Genomic DNA, 18,710 nt, shown 5'->3' on the forward strand with positions numbered 1-18,710 from the left:
CACTTCTAAGGGTTGTTGGCTAATCGTAAAATTAAGTATGGAAACGAATGAAATATTTTGGTTGGATTTATCGAATCTTAATCATTTTTATTTTCACCAGCTTAAGTTGAAATTCATGATTGTTGGTAAATTGGAGTTGATATTCTTAATAATTGCTATGTAACGGGGAAAGGCAATGGCACTGTTTATTTTTATCAAACGTAATTATACGAGAATTCCAGAGTATCTTGAACATCAAACATGTCATCATTCCATGGGCGGAAATCCCAGGGGGGACAGGGGGACGCGCCCCCCTACCAAAAATAGTAGGGGGACACAATATCAAATGTCCCCCTACTAATTTTGGTATTTTATGATGGAAAGAAATACATCATTCAAAATCGAAATAAAACATGTATTTTCGCGAGACGACCTTGCTTTTTTGGTGTTCACTTTTTTTGCTTGTCAAATTTATTTTTGTCTAAATGACCTTATATTTGAGGTGATAACCTTTTTGGGGGGGCTAGTCAAATTTATTTCGGTCGAAATAATCTTCATTTGGGGTGATAACCCTTTTTTTGCTTGTCCAGCCCCTTGCCCCCCCCCCCCTACGTTTGGAAAGAGATTTCCGCCCTTGCATCATTCACTTATTAAAGGGGAGTGAAACCCTTGCAACAAGTTGAATTGTATGAAAATGAAAAATCAAAGCACAAATCAACTCGAGATCCTCTCGTTGTCACTACGACAAAATTTACGTCTGGGTAATTTACCTTTTTCTGTTGAAAACAATGTTTTGTTTATCGGCAGAGGGGGCTCGTCTTACAATTTGCGATTGACTCAAAGTGCGATTGATCTAAATTTGTGTAGTTAAGAGCAGGCGCGGATGCATGGGGTCGAAGGGCACATGCATGCTGCCGCCCCCCCCCCCCAAGAGAGAGAGAGAGAGAGAGGGGAGAGAAGGGAAATGTAGTATAGGGAATGAAAATGAAAGGCAGGCGCGGTTCTGGAATAAAAGTTTTTTTTTGCGGGGGGGGGGGGCTTCCGGGTACCTGAGAAATTTTCGACGTTGTTTGATAAATGAAAATGGCCTATTGTGGATAGTCTTATACTGACAAAGCAGCTACTCCCCCTCCCCCTTATAAAAAAAATATTTATAATATCATGCGAGGGAGCGTAGCGAACGAGCGAAAAAGAAAATACATTTTCAAAATGCTTGAGAATTTTTAATCTATATTATGCATCAGGGCCTGATGGGTTTTATAAATGTAGATGAGGCATTTAACGATAAGGGGGGGTAGATCTAATTATCAGGAAATAGGTTTTTGCATGTTGTTACTCTCTCCAGGCGGTTTTGGAGAACTTGAACGCAAAAGTGTAAACTAAAACATGGCAGGAGATGGGGTTTTAATGACACCCCTTAAAATTATTACGAGGGAATGTGATGACCGGGGAAAAAATAAGTGAAACCTAGCAATTGCAGCACTTCACGAACTTCCAAATAAATGAACATCTGCAACATCGTTAAATTACTGAATGGGATACTCAAAATGCATAAAGGCTACAAAAGAATACGACCCAATAATCACTATAATCAATAATCAATCAAATCATTCTACGCGTCGCTTCTATCATGGGGCGGGCAGGCGGGAGAACGCAATTGAAATGTTGGGGATGCGGCAAACATATCGATGTGCCCTGCCCAGTAATTTGACAAAATGAAAAATTTAAGAATCCATTGCAATAATGTGTTTGAAAAAATAAAACATCTGAAAGCACTATAAAACCATCAAACTTGACATGAAAATACTATAAACATATAAAATTGAAAATTGTTCGTTATGCTTCACGTGCAAAATTCTGCATTGTAATTTTGGATATTGTCTTTACCCCCTATCGCCATCCGAAACATGGATCGGCACTCATGACTCTAAACTATACACAAAAAAGTAAGTCCCCCCTAAATCAAAATGCTGTAACTTTTGAATGGAATAATTTTTAGATGTAATATTTCGTAGGTGGTTTTTTACACTCATTACGAAACTCCTGGAAAAAAAAAAAAGATTGATCGAGTGAGTCATGCATGAATTGAGGGAATTTCAATTTAAAATGTTGTATGAGCTTATATACACTAGAAAATATTTGTATGTATTTAAATTTACTACGAGCAATGCTTGTGCTTTATGTGATAAAAATGAAGAAACCTATGAATATTTATTTTTCAAGTGCAAAAAACAAGAGATATGTGGAAAAACTGTGGTGTTCTTTCAAACTTAATTGATAGTAAAAATATAAATTACATGATCTTTGTTTATAGTAGGAATAAAAATGAACTCCTCACCTCAAGAAATAAAAAAAAAAAATTAGGAAATGAACATGAAAAAACTAGCAGAAGAGAGGGGCACTAAGTGCACCATCTCAGAAAATGGGAAATTTTCACCAATAGAGGTGACGAGGCAGGCACGGATATCATGGATTGGTGATAGTACTGGGGGCTGTGTACTTCTGAGGGTGTGTGTGTGTGGGGGGGGGGTTGTGCGGGTGTTGAGGTGGTGTGCGGTGTGTATGGGTGTACGTGTGTGAGGGTGTGTGTCCGATTGTGTTTTGTTTGTGCTGGTGCTTTAGATGACGGGGGGGGGGGAGGGGGTGTTTTGAAGACAGATTAATTTTCTCACAGACCTTCAGTCAAATTATGTTGCATGTTCATTATGTTTGAATTATCAATGATGTATTTCTATTTATATGAAAAATTATTTTTTTTGTTGATTGCCAACTGTAATATATGTTTTTGGGGGGAGAGAAATAAAACATTACTTTAGTCCCCAAAGGCCCCCCCCCCCCTAAAACTGCGCCTGATGAAGGGGGAAAGGAGAGAAAGAGGAGGACAGGAAGGGAAAGAAAAGATGGAAGGAAGGAAAAGGAAAAAGAGAAGGGAATGGAAAGAGGAAAGAAAATGGCGAAGAAAAGTGAGAAAAAGGAGAGGGGAAAGAAAAGGAAAGGGAAAAGAGAAATAAAAAAGAAGAGAAGGGAAAAAGACTTCATGGATCATTAATGAGCAAAAACATCAGGTATACACTGTAAAAACGCTGTTTAAACTTTTAAGCACGTTTTAAAGCCCGTCACTCTAACAACTATTGTTTGAACTTTTTAAACGACTGTTTTAACTCTTTAAACAACTGTTTAAAATGTTTAAACAAGTTGTTTAAAAAGTTTAAACAATTACAAAAAAGATTGAACAACTTGGTGTTAGAGTGACAGGCTTAAACATTTTTTTTTACTGTGTAGAAACACGAACTTAGACCTCTTTCTTTATATTCTTGTGTTTTTGTTATTTTTTCTCCTTTTGATTTTCTATTTTCCCCCTTTTTTTTTCACTGCTCCAATGATATTTCACAACCCCTTATTACATGTTTGACACATCTTGTTCGCCATGCCAACAAAAGGATCATCAGAGAGTATTTGACATGTTAATATTCATAACTTTCGTTATTATTCATAGATCCAAATTTTGTTGAAATTTTCTTGATCTTATTCTTTGATTTTTCCCTTTTTACACAAGCCATATTTTTTTCCGTGTTTCATTTTTTTAAGACAAATAATGTTAACACCATGCAGTGGTCTTTTTTTTTTTTGGGGGGGGGTCTCAAGCGTCTGAAGTTAATGAGAAATATCTCAGGGCTACGCCTGTAGGATGCTTGAAAAGGTTCATAAAAACTAGGCCTATATATACCCTTTTTGACGAATTATAGTTACAAATAATTTTCCAGTATGAGTGATATATTTGCTTGAGATGATAAAAGGGGAAAAGTATCTCAGAGGACACACATGCAGGCCCAGCAATGGTCATTCACCGTCATTGATTATCATGCATTCAAGGAAAAAAGAGGGTAGCTTTACTTAATGGGTTGATACCGTCTCCAGTCGAAATAAATTATCTTTAGCCTGGTAATTGCCCATTGGAATATCATAAGTCAATATCACTGATTGATTTTAGATTAGTGATCAAGGGATAGTGTGTACTGGAGTAAAGCAGTTGATTAAAAATTAGAATTTTACGAATGTATTTTTCGCTCAATGTATCTGATAATATATTATCATCAAGTATAATTTGTAAACAAAATATCATTGACTTGTCACGAAGGATCCGATAAAGAACACCAAATATGGTCTCTGTAAACACATACCGGCACATACCCCCTCCGAAGTCAGGATCATGTCACAGCCACAGGGTCTCGTTTTGACTTGCATTCTGACGTATGACGTGATCATCTTCTAAAAATAGAATGGGAGTTCCTTGTTTTTATAAAATGGCCGTAACTGCCAGCAGCATCCCATAGGCATAGCAGACGTTGTTAGCGGTAAATAAAGTAGGCTTATATCTTCTATCGTATGAGTATAGATATTGGATGAATGATTGGATGTCATTCATATGTTGGTCTATTTGATGGCGTGGTGTTTTTATTTTAAAGCAAATTATTTTTGTGTTTATCCGAGCTCGAATCGGAGCTCAATTCTTCCGCATTCACGTACGGTACGTTATTGTACGAGGCGGCCAGGCCTGGGCAGGAATCAATCTGCCTGCCGCTCGGGTGGCCGGTGGACGTGTGCATGGTGTGTATGCTTGTTGATGTTGTTAATGCCAAACCAAGGCAATGCCAATGCCATGGTAGCCCTCGCAGCTTGGGGCATGTCTGCGCACGAATTGAAGTATTGAGCCTACAATTAAACATGACTACATGAGTCTCTTAATTTCTCAAAAGTTTTGGTTGATGTTCCTTATAATATTTTCAAAAGTATTTGTGCACCAAAATAATATAACGACTTAACGTTAAAACTTTATTAATTCCAAGTCCAAGCAAGATGATTGATGGCCAACCTCGCAGCCATTAGCCCGAGGGGGGGGGGGGGCAAAAATACATTGACGAGTGGATACCATGTGTGACCAAAAAAACATGTAAAAAGGATGTCTTTTTCAAGATATGGCATGTTAAGTACGTAACGTAAAATAACACTAGTAACACTAAAATAATGAAAAAAGGTATCTATTTTCACTAGGCAAGCTACGTGTTTAGGGTCTAATTTGCGAGTTTTAGACTAAAATGTTTTGTAAAGGATGTACTTTTTGCCCCAAGAGTCAACACTAGTGTTTTGTTTAGAGTACTATTTGCGCGAGATGTGGGAGGTGCATGGGGCTGTACTAAACCCACTGTACCGACGACCGACGTCAGTGACATAACAATAAAAATATCGCTGTACTTGTTTAGGGGGTCAATTCAGGGAATACTTGCCAAGTATCGTTTTGTTTCCAATACTTGTTAAGGGTAGGGTTTCACACGCCAATACTTGTTAAGGGGTGCATTTTCAGAATATTGAAAATACGTGTTTAGGGTGCTTTTCGAGACCCCATGGTCGGGCATGGTATCCACTCGTCAATGATAGTGCCCCCCCCCCCTGGGGCCATTAGTGAGTTGACGGTGGCAAGATTAATAAGACAAGTTAGATCTAACTGTACATGTATTGTAGGCTAGATTCTACTGGGGAATAGAACCATGCCATTTCACTTTTTTATTTAAAAAAGTCTTTCACTGCATACCGACTCATTTTGCAAATGATTTAGGGATTTCAATGTCTTTGCCCACAATGGCCACAGCTTTCAGATAATTTATAACTTGTTCAGTTGTTGTGTTTATGATATGTTACATGTAGGTTCCAAGGGGAAATGTGAACACACATGCATGCAAAACACAGACACAGGATGAAGTAGGAAGACAACATAGGCCTACACAAGATTGACCTAGAAGCTTGGCTGCAGAAACAACCAGGCCTAGGTCTAGAATTTTTTCCCAGTAGATAAATGGTAATGGGCCTAGCTATACTGAGCTTATTAATTTTTTTTTTGGTCCTCTGAAGAATAGAAAACCTTGGTCCCCTTATTGAATATAAAAACTGTCTGTGTTTTATGTGGTATATATATGTTATAGTGATTGTTAGAGGAAAGACAGAGAAAATACACATGTTATGTAGAATGAATAAAGGCATGCAAAATATGTGAATCATTTATAACAAGCATTTTATTTTTAATCTTTACCCATACAGTTAATTTCAGTTGAGCTTACAATAAAAGCCAAATCCAAAAACTTGTCACCATGGTCAAACAACTCATGGACATGTGTATAGGCTGCATAGCCCAGAACCTTCACGCAATCAGCAACGTTGGCAAGCACCTTCCCACATTACATAAAGAGAAGATTCTACAATGGGTTGTCGATCATAACATGCTGACTGCACAATACTTGCCACACGTCACGTACCATCTCTTCTCACCGGTGCTGAGGTCCATCTCTTTCAACGAATGTGAACAGATTACCGACAAGCTCCTCGTTCAGCTCGATGCGTGCAAATGTAATCTTGAGAGTATCAAGATTGAAGGGTGTAAGGCTACAGGTAAGAGAGACATGCTGAGGCAGCAGTTCCTTGTATCTAAAAAAACTTGTGATTAGTTAAAGGGGAATCCAACCCAAATAAAAACTTGTTTTTATAAGGAAAAGAAAAATCAGACAAGTTGATAGGTGAAAGTTTGAACCATTATTGGACAAACAACAAGAAAGTTATGAATTTTTAAAAGTTTTAAATATTGGTAATAACTATACCCATGGAGACTTCAAATTGGTCGTATATGGGATGTCGTAGTGATGTAAGGCAAGGACTACTCTTCCATGTACTCCAATACATATTATGGCCAAAATGTTATTTTTCCAACAAGTTTTATTTCAAATTATATTTTTCTTTCATGAGGACATAAAACAATATACTACCTGGGTTATATTTAGATTACTGCCCCTGGGGAATGGGTACTTAGGAGAAAATCACAAATCCCTGATAATAAAGTACATGAACTATGGGAAAGTTGTCCTTGCCCCTTGTCATAATTTACTTACCCAGTTGCCAATTTGAAATCTACATAGTATTAGTGATCTCATTTTTAAAGCAGCTATAACTTTCTTATTGCTTGTCCGATTTCTTTCAAACTTTCACCATTCTGTTTAATTCATTTTTCTCTTTCCAAACACAACATTTTATGGCCAAGGCTGGATTCCCCTTTAATATTTTCATGTAGTTTTGAAGTTGAACCCCCCCCCAAAAAAAAAAGATTAAAATAACATGAGTGAATAAGTTTTTAATAAACTTTGAGTGATATTTGAACCATCTCTTGATAACCTCTAGGTCTCATACACTACTCTGTACTTGATGAAGAATGGCAGGATTGTCGAATTAACCCATGCCTCAATTTTCAGGTTCATTCTTGGTGAATTTCCTTCTCATTTCACCCCCTCCCCTTCCAAAAACGAAAAGAAATCCATTCTAAATGTCATTTCTTTGATAGTTATATAGAAATTCTCAGTTTGAAGAACAAGCACATCAAATTTTGTATTTTTATTCTATCCACAGATGTTGGTGTATCAGCTCTGCTGAGCCATCAAGTTGAACTGCAGATATTGGTATTGAAAGATGTAGATGAAATGACTGGAACAGGGCTAGAAGTACTCAGGTCAAAGAAATTAAAAGAAGTCGACCTCTCCCAGTGCACAAACCTTATTAACAAAAGTAAGTTATACTTTAATACTGGCTTCAATTTGAAGGTCAAGTTCACCCACCCCAAGAAAAATGTTGATTTGAATAAACAGAAAACAAATCAAAACAAGCAACACCCTGAAAATTTCATCAAAACCGGAGGTAAAATAAGAAAGTTATGACATTTCAAAGTTTTGCTTATTTTTCACAAAACAGTTATACGCACAACACAGAAACAAGCTAATTAGAAAATTGATGATGTCTCTCATTCACTAATTCTTTTTTTTTTTTTGATTAATATAATTCCATTTTTACCTATGTGACAATAAGGACCAACTTGACTGAACCATAAACTGTTGAGAGGATGCCGATGCTAATTCCACATGTTCAGGGAGGAATAAATCTTTGTTTTACAGGACAATGTGGAGAAAGTTAGAATATTTCATATTATACCATAAAATACATAAGAAATAGTGAGTGGGTGACATCATCAGTCACCTCATTTGCATACTGACCAGGTTTTGCATATAATTGTTTTGTGAAATTAAGCGAAACATCAAAATATCACAACTTTCGTATTTTACATCCGATTTTGATGAAATTTTCAGTGTCATGCTTCTTGGATTTTTCTCTTTTTGTTCAAATTAAGTTTTTGTTGGGGTGGACTTGTCCTTTAATAGGTAGATCTACATCTTTATTTGTAAAGAAAGTGACATGTGACTCAGACATTTTTCCCATCTGTGTGCACTCAAAGATAAATAAGTTCCATACATTTATGTTGTAAATGTATGGTAATTGTAAGTTCTGAAAATGTCATGAAATAGGCCCGCCACAAGTTTATGTATGAAAAGGTTAAGGTTTATAGTCAGGGTTAGGTTTTTAGGATGCGTTTTACATTGATAAAAGCTAATAAAGTAACAAAAAGTCAGATGTTTGAATGCGGTATCTTCTTATTTCTTGTGAACTTCTCACACTTCTCCGTTTATCACCAAGGCCTTGTACAACTTGTGACAAGAAATCCAACAATATCAAGATTGAATCTAGGTTCCTGTTATAAGATCACTCATGAGGTCATCCCTACCATCGCAGCAACTCTTTCTCATGAACTTGTAAGTATATTGATCTAGAGTTCTTGAATAAAATGATGCATGGTTATATTGAGTGTGAGTGTGTAGTGTTTCTGTGTTATTAGGTCACTCATGAGGTCATCCCTACCATCGCTGCAACTCTTTCTCATCAACTTGTAAGTATATTGATCTAGAGTTCTTGAATAAAATGATGCCTGGTTAAATTGAGTGTGAGTGTGTGGTGTTTCTGTACCAATTTGGAGACCGAAAGCTAAAAAATGTATCATGCATGAATCATTAGCATCACCCCTATTTTATGTGGAAGCTTCAAGCTCCAAAAATGTACTATGCCTGAATCAATAGCTTTCACTCATAATTGTGAAATGATTCTCTAACTCTGAGAAGAATTGGAAGACGGGTTGCTTTCATACTTCTAAGATCACAAAAATATGTGGAAAATTACAAAAAAAAGAAGACTTTTTCAGGTATCAAAATACAAGAAAATTTATTTTAACATATCCACACCTGCCTCAACCACTTAATCTATGTTTTTATGCATTCAGCCCATTCTATGCATATCATATTTTTTTATTATTTTTTTTTCTGTAGGAGCATTTAGATCTTAGTAGTATCCACACTATAGAAGATGAAGATCTTGTTGTTTTATCACAGCATTGTAAAAACTTACAAGGGTAAGCATAATTTTGATTCGTTTTTCGCATTTGTGAATATGCATTATCAATTTTTTCTCAATATTCAGCCATATGTTAGTGCTGATAATACTTGTTAGGTGATTTGTGGAAAGCTGGTGCTATTCAAAAAAATCTTGCAGAATGCCTGAAATTCTGAAAAGTCATGAAAAATAATTTATTCAATAATATTTGTAAAATAGTATTCAATTAATTTGTGTAAACAAAAATCATACTATTCTAAGGTAAAATTGTGCTTGGATGGGCCAAGAATGGGTCAGTGAGATTATTCAGTCAGGGAAATTTGAATTTTGTGTTACATCTCTTTGTGACTGGGCCATTTGCAACCAAAGTGTATAACTATTTCCTTGATGTTTCCTATTATTACAGAATCGTACTTCATGGATGTAACAGAGTAACCAGAACAGGAATTATGGCAGTAAGTAAAATCCCAATATTTTTTGAGTCGGCTATACGGTTGTCAACATTACTTTTTTTGTCCTTTTATTTAGGGAATATTTCTGTGTTTTTCATTTATCTTAATATGAAATGACAATTATTTATTTTTGTATCCTGGCTACGACAAAAAAGTGTGCCAGCCCAAATTCCAAGGTTGCCGCTATTTTCCCAGAAAATCACATTTTTGCCATAAATTTGTCATTTCTTGAAATTTTCACAAGCTTTAGTTGTCTTTACCTGTTTCAGTGAATCCATTTATGCATACAGGGAGAGACACAGATAATTAGAAGTTTAATTGATACAATTTTTGTCCACATTTCATAATCTTTCTTGCTGAAATTTGCATATTTGACTTAAGGTGTGTAATGAATGGATGGTGTTACAAAACCAATGTAAATAATAAAATGATGATGGGGAAGGGTGGGGGAGGGGTTCAGACAGATCGAGTATAAAAGCAATATACTATCATCATCACTTCCAGCTGAACAGAGAATGCACCAAGCTCCAGCTCCTTGACGTCTCCTTCTGCTACAAGCTCCAGGAAAGCTCCAACAAGGATTGCTTGACAGAGCTCCCTGTTAGTCTCAAGAACCTTGTCCTGTCTGGGCTTCAGCTAGATGGTGGGGACATCCATGCAACAGTCTCTAGGTTACCCAAGCTAGACACTCTTAGACTATGCGGGATTAATTCTATTACTGAAGAAAGTGCTGTAAAGGTTTGTACTCATCCCATACTACTTATAGTAATGATAATAATACTGTTACTCATTATTTATATATACTTATACATTCATTCTACATATCTAAGCACTTACGGGGGGTGCATGATGGCCCCCACCCCCTTCTCATCTCGACCGTTATTCTTGCGATTGCACCAAAATTTGGCAAGCACATTCCTTACCACATGAACTAACCAGCCAGTATAAAAAATTCCAAAAATTATTATTTGTTATTAATTATGAATAAAATATCCAAATTTATTCATGAAAAACATTATTTGCATATTTAACACCCAATTTCACTTCAAAATTTTCTTTCCAGATGTCATCTTTGAAATCTTATTTAAAGGATTCCACAACAACAAAAAATCGCAAAAGTCAAATATTTCCTTACATATTTCTTTGTTTTTAGAATTTGTTATGTATTCCTTTGTTTTTCACTGTTTTGTCAGTGCAAATTATTACAAACCATTTAATAACTAGATTAAGCCCTAAAATTAATCACGCAGACCAATTAGAATAAAATATAATCACCCTTTATGAATTTCATCTCCCATAGACTTTGTACACAAAGTATAAAAATGAGCCATTTTCAGCATAAAATTGTCTCATAAAAAGTCACGTGATGTTGCGATACTATACCCATACTTCATGAATTTGGTCTCAAAAGTTGGTCAAGACTTCAAATGAAAAAGGTCAAATTATTTTTTTTGCATTCCAGAATTATCGCGTAAAGCGTTGAAGGGCATCATGGCCCCCCAGTCCTTTTGGGGTTAAAGGATGTTTCCTCCACTTTTTGAATGAGAAGAGAACCAATTTCAATATTCCTCAAATAACTCATCATATTAGCAAACTTAGTATTTTTCTTTTCGTTGCTGCATTTCTTACTTTTACAATTATCAGAAATAAAATAGATATTGCTTAGAATTATCACTTATTGCTAGAAATTTGCCATTTTGCATTGAAAGACAGTGATTTTCGCCATTTTAATTACCCAAGTTAGAGACTCTTTAAGATTAAATCCATCACTGAGTAAAGTACTTTTTGTATTCATTCCATGGATAATTCTCCGGTGATTCTTGATATTGGCAATATTGGTATAATTTTAGCTGTTATGATTATGTAGCAGAGATTGCTATGGAACAGTGATCACATTGCCAATTAAAAGATTTTGCTGAACATTGTCTTGAAAAAAAACCCACAATACATAGTATGTAAAATTATTGACACTTCTGCTCATATGCATTCAGCACTGAGCATCTAAATTTACAAACCAAACTACAAACCCTGTGCCATGGATGGAGTAAACTTAAATGTTTTCCTCTTGTACTTCACAGATTTTTGAGACAGTTGGTCCTCAGCTGATAAGTTTGGATATGACAGGATGCCATCAGATCATGACTGATGATATCCTTAGACTCATTGTCAAGAATTGTAAAGCTCTAGAGGAGATCTGTCTTGCATTCTGTATGAAGTTGACCGGTGAGCCGTTACGGATGCTCTTCAGAGATGCTGAAAGGTCTGGTAATCTGACGCTGTTCAGGGTCAGTGGCTGTAAAGATGTAAGTACTGGAGCATTCTACACAAAATTTACTTTGGAAAACAGCTTTGTAGACTCTCTGCTTCTTTTTGATTGGCTCAAATACACAGGAATCTTGGAGGGGTTCTCGGGCCCCTTTTCATCATTACTTGCTAAATGTCAATGATGAATTCCAAGCCACAAAGGAAAGCTTGTGAAATAGTGCAATTGGAATGGCTTATAGCAGATTCACAAATTATATTCTTTATAAAAAATCCATGGTCCTGTTTTGTTGGATGTGAATCTATTTCTTGACCAATCTTGGGCCCTTGATCTGAGGTCTATTAAAGATTTCGATGGGTGTGTTTTCAAGTCTTTTGAATCTGCGATGTAAGAGAATATACCAACTCTACTATTAATTTTAACCATGAGTCAATGACAAATCATTGAATTAAAAGTTGCATTCAATTGTCAGATCATATATCAAGTGACACAGGAAAGAGATTACATAATCATTTTTTTTTTTCATTATTTTTTTTTCCTTCAGCTATACCATGACATCCTATTGGATATGAGTAAAGCCTGTGTAAACCTGACCAGATTGTACATGGCTGGAATCAAGAGTGTTGATGACACCTTGCTCTTCTCCATTGCAAATCATATGCCTCATCTTAAAAATATCTCACTCAAAAGCTGCGTTGGTACAGTCGCAGACCAGGTGAGAAACTGGTTCTTTGTTTTTTCTCTCTCTTAATCCCCTAATAAATAGGCTATGAAAAAGGTATTGAGGACTTGGAGATGTCTCTATTTCATATTTCGGCATTTATATTCCTTACATCATAAACTACCTGAAATCCCCAAATAATTATTCTGATGATTCCATCATGAAAAATTATGTGGGAAAACATTATTTGTCTCTGAAAACCTCAATGTTACTATATTGTATTTCTTATTTTTTCTTTACAACCTTAATATGCTCGCATCATGAAAAGTTATGAACTTCATATAATTGTTAAATTTTTTTCCTTGATGTCTTGTTTTTTTTCATTTACTCATTATTTATTTATTTGCTTATTTATTTATTTGCTTATTTATATTAATTGTTACTTCAATATTCTGTTGAGTGAGTGGAAATGGCACATTATAACTCATTTCTATTTATCTAAAATCATAGATTGTTTTGAATCATACATTTGTAATTTTTTTTTTTGAAGTCTCTGAGAAATACCATAATATTATTTCCTGTATATGTCTGCAGGTGACGGATAACGGTGTTGTTGAACTGACAAGATGCTGCCCTCTGGAGGATATCTGCCTTGCTGGAATCCATAGCATCACCGATAAGAGTGTTTTTGCTCTGGCCAACAACTGCCCTGACCTCAAGACTCTCTTTGTATCAGGATGCACTAAGGTCACAACGCAAGCAACAAATTACTTACAGGTAAGAAGCCAGGTTACCAATCTGTAATGACACGCACCTACATGATAGAAAATATTTTCGGGGGCTACTTTTCACAAACTGCTGCCTAAATCTGGAATGTTCGGTAAGCTTTAACACTGCAGCGAATGGGGATTTTCCAGGGATTTGATCTTCTGTGCACATAAATTATAATGATTGCAATATATCAATTAACTTGATGCCTGGAAATGTTTAACACAGTTCTCATCAACAGGAATCGCTGGATATATTATCAACCAAATATACCATTAGACTTTATGAAAATGGAATTGCCAGTGAGACAGACTAACCCAAGTAAATGTAAGAACCCATGAAACATAAAGGGTGATCATGAGATGATTCTGAATATTAATGAGAATAGAACGATAGAAGAATGCGGAGCAGAAGTGGAAGAATTGGGTAAAATTACTACATGTCTGACCTAATGTATAATGATGCAATGAGGAATGGTTTTGTGATGTAGATTTGGAATTGACTCCCCTATTTAAACAATGAACGATTAAAAGCAAATTTCAAACAACTGAATGAAAGAAGTACTGGAAGAAAGAACTATTTTCAAAAGTAATTCAGGAAAAAAGTGCTTATATATTTTTTCTTACCACTCTCTCTCTCTCTTTGTCCCTTTCTTTCTCTATATAGGACGTGTGTAATGACAAGGTATATGTCTACCATCGCCTTCCTAATGCTGATCCAAACCTCGTCATGGCCAAGAATCTTGATACAGGTGAATTTTGCCAGGTTGATCAGACAAAATGGACTATGTGGTAACCATGACAATGTTATTTAGTTATTTCAATGTCTTTCTCATGTCATCCAAGATCTGGGGAAATATGGGAAGCATTTCATGAAGCATCTTGTCAGTTTTACTTAACTAATAGCGTCTTTACACACGACTCAGCTCGAGTGTTGAATCCTCAGGCAGAGTCGAACGCTGCGAAGAGGGTAAGTGTGGAAGCGTCTATACTGAAACAAAAAAGGCGAGTTCGACACGGCCCACAGATCATGAACGGAAGTAGAATAGATGTCACAAATATGCCGTGTTTGACTGAGGTCATGCGGGTTCGACACGGCTTTCTATTTACACAAAAAAAAATATGCGAGTCTGACTCAGCTCGCGGGTTGAACCCTACGATTTTGGCGGATCAAAAAAAAAAGTGTTCGACATGGCTCGCGGATCACACTGATCGCGTTTATACAGCATAAAGTTGCCATGTTGAGCACAACTTGCGTGTCAAACCCTTGAGCCGAGTCACTGTGTAAACACGGTATTAATTGCTCCAAGCCAGCCAATCAGATGCTAGGATTTCAGTAACTTATTACAGTTGCCAGTGAAAATCACTGAATCTTCGCTTCATGAAATGCTCCTAGATGATCTTTGTCACCATCTCAATATTTGAAATGTTCATCTTTATAAAGAGCATAATGCTTGTAGAATGTTTAGGGTTGCAGAGATGCTGAGAAGTTTCATTTTATCTAAAGCTATGCCAAATCTTTCTGGTTTCAAATAATTTATATTTTTAAAATTTTTTATTATTTTTTTTGGGGGGAGGGGTGGGATTTTTACTCTTTAGGGCCCATATCTCCTAGTAGGCCCACGGGAGAGCAAGGCTTTTTCTTTCAAATCACCTTTCAAACACTGTCAGTAATACAGGAAATTTTAGTGCCTCAAGGCAGGTCAGATGGACACACAAGGCTTGTTGCTTTGGGCTAATGCTGAGTCTGACAGGGAATATTTTTCTTATGATCATTCATTCCTAATCTTCTAATTGTATTGAACTACATATGTGTTTAATGAGATTGTGGAAAATAAATTCAATCCAATTCAATTCAAATGAAAACTGGGCTATTTTCCATTCTTATGATGCTCCTTCTTTTATTTTAGGGGCTAAATTAGCTTCACATCATTTTTGGGGGCTGTTTTTTTCCTGCTTTCAATTACAGAATGTACATGTGATCTTTATTAACTGGTTATGTACTTACATTTACTGAAATTGTTGTACTTGTTACACAGTGACTCTCAACTTATATTCATATGATATCGTGGTAAAGGTCATATTCTTTGGTGACATATATGGTATATTAGGTTTTACTAAACCACTATCTTAATGCTATTCATTTTGTAAAAAAAAAAAACACCTTTTTAAAATCTGCGGTACATATCTTTACATATTTCCTGAAAATATAGTTCATGTCTGAGTTCATGGTCCTGTGACATAAATATTTGCAATCATTTACAAGGATTTATTGGTTGATAGCTAGTTGGACAATTTGACGTTACTTGAATGTAACAGTGATCCTAATTGGCCATTGGCCTTTTGTGTTTGACCACAAAGATGTTACCGGTCCCAAATCTCTCTCTCTGTCTCTCTTTTTCTTTCTCTCTTCTTCCTTGTATTGATATTCAAATATAGTTGCTTTTACAATTGACAGCAAACATTTATGTAACCAGTCAAATTCTTCTCTTTTTCTACACCAAGTTGAATAGTAATTTTGATTTATATTTGAATCATTCTACATTTTTATTGATGAAATGTGTTATTGTAATTTGTCACCACTGCGATTCATATTTCTGTGGTGAAGAGGGAGACGGCCATTGTTGAGATTTCTTTCCTTAATTGAAGTAAATACCCTTCTAAACCTACAACTGACATCCATTTGTGTACATGGGACCACTGTAAGTACCAATATTCCATGTTTATTTACTTCCGTATTTGTTGCATGTTCATCATTTTATATTTGATATACTCATGACTAATCCAGTCATTAAAATAATTATTGTAACGTTAAGTGCAATTTTCTTTTACTTTCCTATCTCTCCAGCTTCTTATGGTTTTCTTGTTAAGTCGAGCAAATTTTAAAAATAGAAAATACTACTCTGATTTCATACTTTACATTTTTGATAGAATCAAAATTTTAATATAGAAATTCGTTTCTAATTGAAGTTAATATTATAATTCATATAATTGTTGAAATGGCTCAGTTAGATGGAATATTATGTCAATTGAGTATAGGAAATTCTTGTCTCAACTGTCAAATTTCAATCAATATTACCATATGTTCTTGTATGCCCACTACACCTGATATATATTATACTACTTTATATTCATATCAATATGATTTCTGCTACCATACTGTTCTTGCATACTGTACAGTATATCAAAGTGTCTCTTTGCCTATTCCAAAGGCCCTTTTTATATATTTTTTTAATGCCATGGTTTGTTTTTACCAAGACTCACTATTTGCTGATGCTAATATTACATCTATGCTTTTAAGATCCATTTAAAGCTTATAAGCAGTTGGTGTATTTCTCAGATCACTCTCATACCACATGGTCTAAACCCATTCGGTCTTCTCTAAATCTTTGGTCTGATGACCGTTTGTTCTACACTATACTTGGTCGTACAATGTAGTCTAATTCTATTTTTTCATCTAATACCCAGATGGTGTCATTTCCACTTCATCTACTAATTATTTTGCACTCTTTCAATGAAAATTTGATTCATACACAGTCCATCTATCATATAGAATAAATGGTATTAGTACAATGAAGTGGTGCTAGACAAAATGAAGATAGCATTACTGGAAAGAAGGCAAATTTTTGATTGTTTAGTTGTTAACGAGAGCAAGTTGTTAGTAGACAAACTGGTGAATTAGGATTAGACCATGTGTGATGAGACGGAACAGAAAGCAGACAAATCAGTTGTATACCAATTAGCAATTTACTGGATACGATATGTAGTCTTCTAGCCACACTGAGTGTCGTTTATGACAAAATAGCCCCTCTCTCCAGTCTCCACCCTTTATTATTTTTGTTTCAATCTGCCCTAAAACTTTGTTCATGAACATTTTGTGTCTTAAGTGTAACTGACTTTATAGAGATGATAGGAAGATAATTGTGTATGCCATGTTGGTGCTTTAACTCTAGCATGATTTTAATCTGATGGAAACAAATCCTTCTAACAATTTAGGGGATTCTAGAAAGCTAGTACATTTGGAAAGTTTGGCCAAAAAGTAATTAAGTTGTTAATTTAGTTGTTAACTAAAAGTCTTGGATCTCATTTATATGCTAGATGGGTTCTTGAAGAAAGAATTGCAAAGTAAGACCTGAGAAAAAAAAAATCGATTTAATTATTCCAATATTTTTTTTCCTAATCCATAAACCTTAAACATTCAATGACATCATTGATACATCATTCATCATTACTGACAATGTTCTGATGATGATTCTGATAAAATAATGAAAATGTATTTTACACAAAGAAAGATTTTTGTACATTGTGCACAAATTTAATAATGTACTGATTTTATATCCATTCATATTCTATCAACAAATTATATAGATTTGTATGTTATGACTTAATTTCTGAGCTTCTCTTCTATTATGACTTTTTAGTTTTAACAGTATTATGTTATGTTTGTGTGTTTGTAGATACAGTAAGCAAGGTATAACCTTGCATGTATATGTATGATAGTCTTTCATGTAAGAAATAAATCATAATCTATAGCATTGACACAAATATATTGGCTCATTTCATTTAAAGATAAGATTGATGGAAGCAACAACCTAGATTGATTTGAAGGTTGAGAAGGATGATGGAATACATACACAGAGGGAGTTTTGGGGTAAAGGTGATGAGAAGGAGAAGAATGAGTTGAAGGAGATTAAAAACAGATGATAAGGTGAGTGAGGGAGAGTGAGAGAGGGACAGACAGAGAAAAGAGCTTGAGGGAGAGGGGAAGTAAGAGAGAGAGAGAGAGAGGGGGGGGGGGGTGGAGAAAGATGGGAGCAAGGAGGGATGGGTAGTGAATGATGGCACGAATTATTGAAATATGTCCTGGAAGTCTACTTTTAAAGAGTTGGCGAGAGTGGGGCAGAGAGGGGGGGGGGGTAGAGAGAGGTTGACAGCATACAAATGAAGAGAGGGAGAGAGAAAAGAGAGGGATATTAGGTGAAAGCAGGGGCGGATCCAGGATTTTCCAAAAGGGTGGCACATTTTCCGAGGAAAAATTTGACAAGCAACAAAAAAAGTCTTCACTTTCAAAAGGGGGGTGCACACTTCTATTTCCACGGCATTTTTTCATAAAAAATTTAATTTTGCCTCTCAAAAGGGGGGCACGGGCCGGCTTTGCCCACCCCCCCTCTGGATCCGCCAGTGGGTGAAAGGTATATATTCAGGATTAGTGACAAATCAAAATGTTCCCTAAAAGTCTTCGTACCCTCCTTCTTGTTCTTTGTCTACCGAAAAAATTG

The 18,710-nt window shown here is 35.6% G+C and overlaps 1 protein-coding gene across 2 annotated transcripts; it reads left to right on the forward strand.

Moving 5' to 3' along the window:
- Positions 1-4,230: 4,230 nt before the first annotated feature.
- LOC129273220 (F-box/LRR-repeat protein 2-like) lies at positions 4,231-16,976 on the forward strand. Of its 2 annotated transcripts, none has more exons than XM_064107468.1 (11): positions 4,231-4,334; positions 6,073-6,420; positions 7,426-7,581; positions 8,542-8,657; positions 9,225-9,307; positions 9,695-9,743; positions 10,245-10,478; positions 11,819-12,043; positions 12,548-12,718; positions 13,259-13,441; positions 14,099-16,976. In XM_064107468.1, the coding sequence occupies exons 2-11, from the start codon at positions 6,123-6,125 to the stop codon at positions 14,225-14,227; spliced, it is 1,644 nt and encodes a 547-aa protein (XP_063963538.1). In that variant the 5' UTR covers positions 4,231-4,334; positions 6,073-6,122; the 3' UTR covers positions 14,228-16,976. The 2 variants fall into 2 exon arrangements, with proteins under 2 accessions (XP_063963538.1, XP_063963539.1); XM_064107469.1 differs by having other exon boundaries at positions 4,247-4,343.
- The last annotated feature ends 1,734 nt before the right edge of the window (positions 16,977-18,710 follow it).

Source organism: Lytechinus pictus, chromosome 12, assembly GCF_037042905.1.
Source record: "Lytechinus pictus isolate F3 Inbred chromosome 12, Lp3.0, whole genome shotgun sequence".
In the NCBI taxonomy this organism is placed as follows: Eukaryota; Metazoa; Echinodermata; class Echinoidea; order Temnopleuroida; family Toxopneustidae; genus Lytechinus; species Lytechinus pictus.

Coding starts and splice junctions, on each gene's coding strand:
- LOC129273220 (XM_064107468.1), top strand. CDS start 6,123: ATGGTCAAACAACTCATGGACATGTGTATAGGCTGCATAGCCCAGAAC. Junction 6,421..7,425: donor TGAAGGGTGTAAGGCTACAG/GTAAGAGAGACA, acceptor TTCTATCCACAG/ATGTTGGTGTATCAGCTCTG. Junction 12,719..13,258: donor TTGGTACAGTCGCAGACCAG/GTGAGAAACTGG, acceptor ATATGTCTGCAG/GTGACGGATAACGGTGTTGT.